Source organism: Odontomachus brunneus, unplaced genomic scaffold (assembly GCF_010583005.1).
Source record: "Odontomachus brunneus isolate Ranch 3 - 2012 unplaced genomic scaffold, Obru_v1 Obru_scaffold_020, whole genome shotgun sequence".
Classification (NCBI taxonomy): domain Eukaryota; kingdom Metazoa; phylum Arthropoda; class Insecta; order Hymenoptera; family Formicidae; genus Odontomachus; species Odontomachus brunneus.
Window position 1 is genome coordinate 2234137 of NW_022639470.1, and position 5350 is coordinate 2239486.

At 30.3% G+C, this 5350-nt stretch overlaps 1 protein-coding gene and 1 long non-coding RNA gene across 3 annotated transcripts in view; both read right to left on the bottom strand.

The window, feature by feature from the left end:
* The window catches only part of LOC116842030, a 26991-nt gene extending 24075 nt beyond the window's left edge, over window positions 1-2916 (bottom strand). The window contains exons 1-3 of the mRNA XM_032810670.1: window positions 2616-2916; window positions 2234-2343; window positions 1671-1761 (exon numbers count right to left, since the gene is read on the bottom strand). Coding sequence (XP_032666561.1) covers window positions 1671-1761; window positions 2234-2343; window positions 2616-2778 — 364 coding nt within the window. The 5' untranslated portion in view covers window positions 2779-2916. The remainder of the gene's footprint in view (window positions 1-1670; window positions 1762-2233; window positions 2344-2615) is intronic.
* A 1474-nt stretch (window positions 2917-4390) lies between these two features.
* Window positions 4391-5350, bottom strand: part of LOC116841993 — a 3830-nt gene continuing 2870 nt past the window's right edge. For both annotated transcript variants that reach the window (XR_004377647.1, XR_004377646.1), the window contains 3 exons: window positions 5161-5266; window positions 4971-5077; window positions 4391-4893 (listed from right to left, as the gene is read on the bottom strand). This is a non-coding gene — a long non-coding RNA (uncharacterized LOC116841993). The remainder of the gene's footprint in view (window positions 4894-4970; window positions 5078-5160; window positions 5267-5350) is intronic.

Consider the following 5350-nt stretch of genomic DNA (forward strand, 5'->3'; position numbering starts at 1 on the left):
CTCTCGAGATGTGCTATAAGAATATGCAATGAAAAATGGGGTGTTCCATTTAAAAAAATTAATGTGACCTTGACCTGACCTTCGCTACGCAACCCAAGGTCAAACTGATGTGATCAGTAAATACATCTTTTTAAACGCCACAACTTTTATCTGAAACATTTTTTTCTAAAATGCTTAGTTTTCGAGATATTTCACCGGTCCGGGACTTTTTGAACACCCTGTATATATATCTGTGCCTATATGTATCATTGACGTAGATACACCTTAAATTTTTATATTTATGATTTTAAACATTTTGTTATATTAGCATTATTTTAAATAATTTTAAAATGAAGATTTTTTGTTATTATTATCTCTTTTTTCAATTATATTAAGTTTTCTCTACAAGGAGTATATACTTTTTTTTTCTTTATTTTTTCAACTTTTAAAATTATATTCTATTAATTCTTGTAAAGTATATGATTTTTTCAACTTTTCTGACAATTGAAGTAATAGAATATAATTTGACTGAATTTCTATATTTGTAGCACATTTTACTATAAAATTTCCTCCGTGTAGTGATGTATATTTTCCTCTAATGTGAACTCGCAGGCTGCGTTTCAATATTTACTATCAATACTGAAACTTTATACGTATACGTGACACAAGCTATAGATCTTGAGTACTGATAGTGAATATCGGAACGCAATCGTAATCATCATTGAAGTTTATTATCAATAAAATTGTTTTATTTTATTTACGCGTTTACATTAGACGAAAAGATGATCGATTTAATATTTATTGCACACGTAATATACGTCCATTTTGATTGGTGCAGTCTATAAAGAAAACTTTATAATATTTTACTTACAAAAATCTTTTCTTTCTCACCAATTAATTTTAAATTCAGACACGTTTGCGGACCACAATGCGGATCGCGGACATTACAAGCGCAGATTGATATAAAGTTATAGGAAACTGTACGTGAAATTAAATATAGCTTGATATGTATATCTAATGATCGATCATGAATCTTTTCCTCTAGTCTAGCGTAAATTAGTGAATCAATGACAATCATTATAAATACATGCTGCTTATTGTAGCCTATTGTTTGCTCTGACGAACAAACGCGCATCGCTTGTGTACGTGTGATCTGAAGCTAAATTGCTTGATGCAAATGCGGCTTGATAGACAAACTCATTCGCTTGTGTGAGTACGTATGTGTGTCTGAAAAAATCTGAGAATCTCCACGAAAATAAAAAGGACTTTTCGTGGGCAAGATTTCGAGATCTCCGTATTGCCTGCACCAATCTTAATCAAACTTGGTGCAAATTACGCGCGCGCTAAACATTATATGAGAAAACTTTCATCAGATTTTCGATTATAGTTTTCGTGCTTAAGATATTTGACTCAGAAGACCAATCAACCCAGAAATTCCAGATAAGCTTACACGGTTGCGTTATTTTGTTTCATATGTGCTCGGCATTGCGCCGCGACAGCGGCGCTTGATTTTATTACTTAGATAAATATTTCAATTCATTTATATGTACAGTTCTATGCCTTCTAATATCATGATACGTTACGTTTTTATCGAAAAACTTTTATGATAAGATAATTACTCAATATCGAATGTACAGCATTCGATAATATAAAACGCACGTATACTATAATGATCGTAAGTATTGAGTTACCTGTGCTAGTAAGAAGTCCGGTGTTTAGCCAAGGATGGAAAATCTCGTATACCCGTCCTTTTTCGATGTGCTTCGTGTTGTTTAATATTGCCTGAAACCATAGAAAGTAGAATTGTGCAATATTATTTTATTATATTATTCAAACGCACACGTAGCTAAATAATTGATCGTTTCACAAACAATTTTGAGTATCTTTGCCGTATCTTCGAGAGATCATAATTTAGAAAATTAACTCTTCACGATATGTAAGTATCGATACAATTACATGTAAATTACAATAAATTACGTGTAAATTCCGAAAAGTTTCTGAATTGCAAGTTTATCACTCCGATATATAGGAGTGATAAGGAAGAAGTTTTCAATATACTATGACTGATACAAGACGCTTCAAGATATGTCTGCAGATAGATTAGATCAAACTGAGCAAAAAGTTTTTCTACAATTTTGCAAACAATTAAAATTTCGAGATATTAATAAAAAAACATTAACGAAATAATGCATATGATACTGTGTATGAAAATATATCTTTTTTTTTATGTAGTATCATTTTTTCATTTAAATACCTCAAGATCATCTGGATGACGGATAGATACCGCGGGAATATGAAAAGCCCAAAATCTAAAAATGGGATAATATTGGTTCGGAAGTTTAATCAAAAGATCCCAGAGTTTTTCTAAAACATACAAATGTATTAAAAATAACGATAATGTGCGTTGTTACCGTTCTCATTCTTCTGACGGCATTATACTATTATTCAAGTAAGTCAGACATGCAACCAATTACAGTTGTTAATAATGAATAAAACAGAGAAGAAACATCATTGCTTCGTAATGTTCACAGTTTTATATTAACATGCAGGCTAATAATTTTTTTCCCGAATAAATAATAAATTGATCGTTAGTGAATTATTAATTAATAATAAACATATGAAGGACATTCATTTACCTGTTGAAACTTGTAATTGCAATATATTACCAAAAACAGGAATGGCCTTTGGTCCTGGTAATTGATCGATCAATCGTCCAAATCTTGAATAATGCACATAACAATTATAAGCGAACGCAATAATGACTATAATGATAAATAATAAAAGTACGGCTAAAATCATTTTTGAATTGCGACACGGAACGGCAGTGACGTTACGTATATTCACAATACAACTGCACGTTTCGTCGGAGCAACGTAACGTGGAGTTTCGTGGATAGATATGTGTGAACTGCGGACGCAGTACAGACTGATGCGATTCTCTGGTGTAGAGAACCTTTAAACTGACTGATAAGATAATTTGATTAATTAATATTTTTTTTAAATCTGTTATGTGTATATATATAATATAACAATGTCTTATTTTATTGTATTATTAACATTATAATGATTGAGTTTATTAAAGGTGGTTTAATTATACTAAGTTTTATCCAATTATCTTCTTTTAATTAATTAACTAATAAGCATATTAATTATTATATTAACGTATTAATATATTCAACAACGTAATAGTTATCAATATACCGATATATTTCAAATGATATCAACTACACTTCAAATATAAGTGTGTTATTCTTAAACACATAGGCATATAATTTGACTGTAGATCTTTTTACACGTTTCTCACCATTTTAAGTCACGTCATTTAACGCGCTTAAGAGAAATGTTTAATTGTTAATATATATTCAAACGCGTTAAGTGAAGAAATCTGTAAAAAGATATCCAGCCAAAATAATAGACTTGAATTTGTAATGTACCATTGTGCTTGTTATAACAAATCGTTATTATTAATTTCATGTAGCTATAAACTTTACGACACGTTACTATCTAATCATAAATGAATACATCTATACATTTAATTTTAATATTTTACGATGAATCTCGTTTGATAAAAACTCCTAGAAAGATAAAAATGAATATGAGGAAAGTCGACATTAAACATCGAACGCTCGTTTCCTACATCATCTTCATGTTCTGTTTTTACCGAAAGCCATCGAGTATCGACTGTAGAAGGAAAATATTTGATTATATCCATATTGGATCCGCCATTATAAATTTTCAAAATCTGACTTCAGATGCAATTTTCGCCTGACAGTGAAGGAGTTAAATATTATGATAATTCCTATGTTTAAAAAATATAAAAAATTACTCATATTACTCATGGCTATCTCATTTCAATTTAATTACGACAATTGTAAAACGTTAAATTTAAAATATGTTTACATATTTTAAAAAATTCATGGTTGTTACCGCGTAATTTCACATCATCGGCAGTGATTCGTGCTATAAAATGCACGCTGGGGTATAGCCACAACGATTGCTTCAAACATCTTTCTAAATATGATAAATTGTGCAACGACGTCATAGTCAACTTTCTTTCACACTCTTTCATCACTGTATTGACTTTCTCCCTGACGCGATCCTACAACCAACACTAATTAAAATTGCATTCCTCACTACTCCGTGATATTTTCATATATACACAAAGAAATAGTTTCAGCAATTGTCTACGTGTATATTTATATTTATTTTAGGATAAGCACATTATTAAAAGAAGATAATTGGATCAAACTTAGTATAATTAAACCATTGGATAAACCTTTAATAAATTTAATCATTATAATAATAATTATATTATATTAATAATACAATAAAATAAGACATTGTTATATTATATATATACATATAACAGATTCAAAAAAATATTAATTAATCAAATTATCTTATCAGTTAGTTTAAAGTTCTCTACAGCAGAGAATCGCATCAGTCCGTACTGCGTTTGCAGTTCACACATATCTATCCACGAATCTGCACGAATCTGCACGTTACGTTGCTCCGATGAGACGTGCAGTTACATTGTGAATATACGTAATGCCGCTGCCGTTCCGCGTCGCAATTCAAAAATGATTTTAGCCGTACTTTTATTATTTATCATTATAGCCATTATTGCGTTCGCTTATAATTGTTATGTGCTTATAATTGTTATTGTTTCTGATTAATCTCATTCAATCGATTAATTTCGATTAATGCATGAAAAAAATACACAGCGACGAGTACTTGAAGCTTTTACCTTTTTAACAGGAATTAATTAACAACTTAATGATTGAACAGAATTAATCAGTTGCTTCCTTTTAAACTGTTATATATCTTATGTTTCTATAGAGAAGTACCTGAATATTCTTATGTTCCGCTAGTAGTAATAGAGTGAAACATATAGACAGCGATGTTGTGTCATGACCTTATAATCAGTTTGTGTGTTAGTTGTATCCGTGTAATATATCAGACTGTCGAGAAAAATTACATGAGTATACCTACTTCGAATATAAAAGTATCCACTTCCTCTTTGATATCCAAATCATTCAAATGTTTTTTTTCGGAAGCAGATATTAAAAGATTTAACATGGCGAGTCGTTTTTTTCGAGCTGAATCAGAGCAGAAATACCATGATTTCAATTTTGCAATATTATAACGAGTATTGACATTCAAACGTAACTAGATTACATACTTCCATGTATTTCTGCGTTATTTGTTCCCATCGGATCGTCATTTGCAACATTGTGCAAATACTTATTGTTGGTGCGTTCATGATGAATTTTTCTTTCCGCAATTATCTAAAAATGATGTCAACGTAGCAAAATATTAGTTTATTTTACGGCTCGTCTTATTGTGCTTTTTCGCCATTATTTTAATATTTC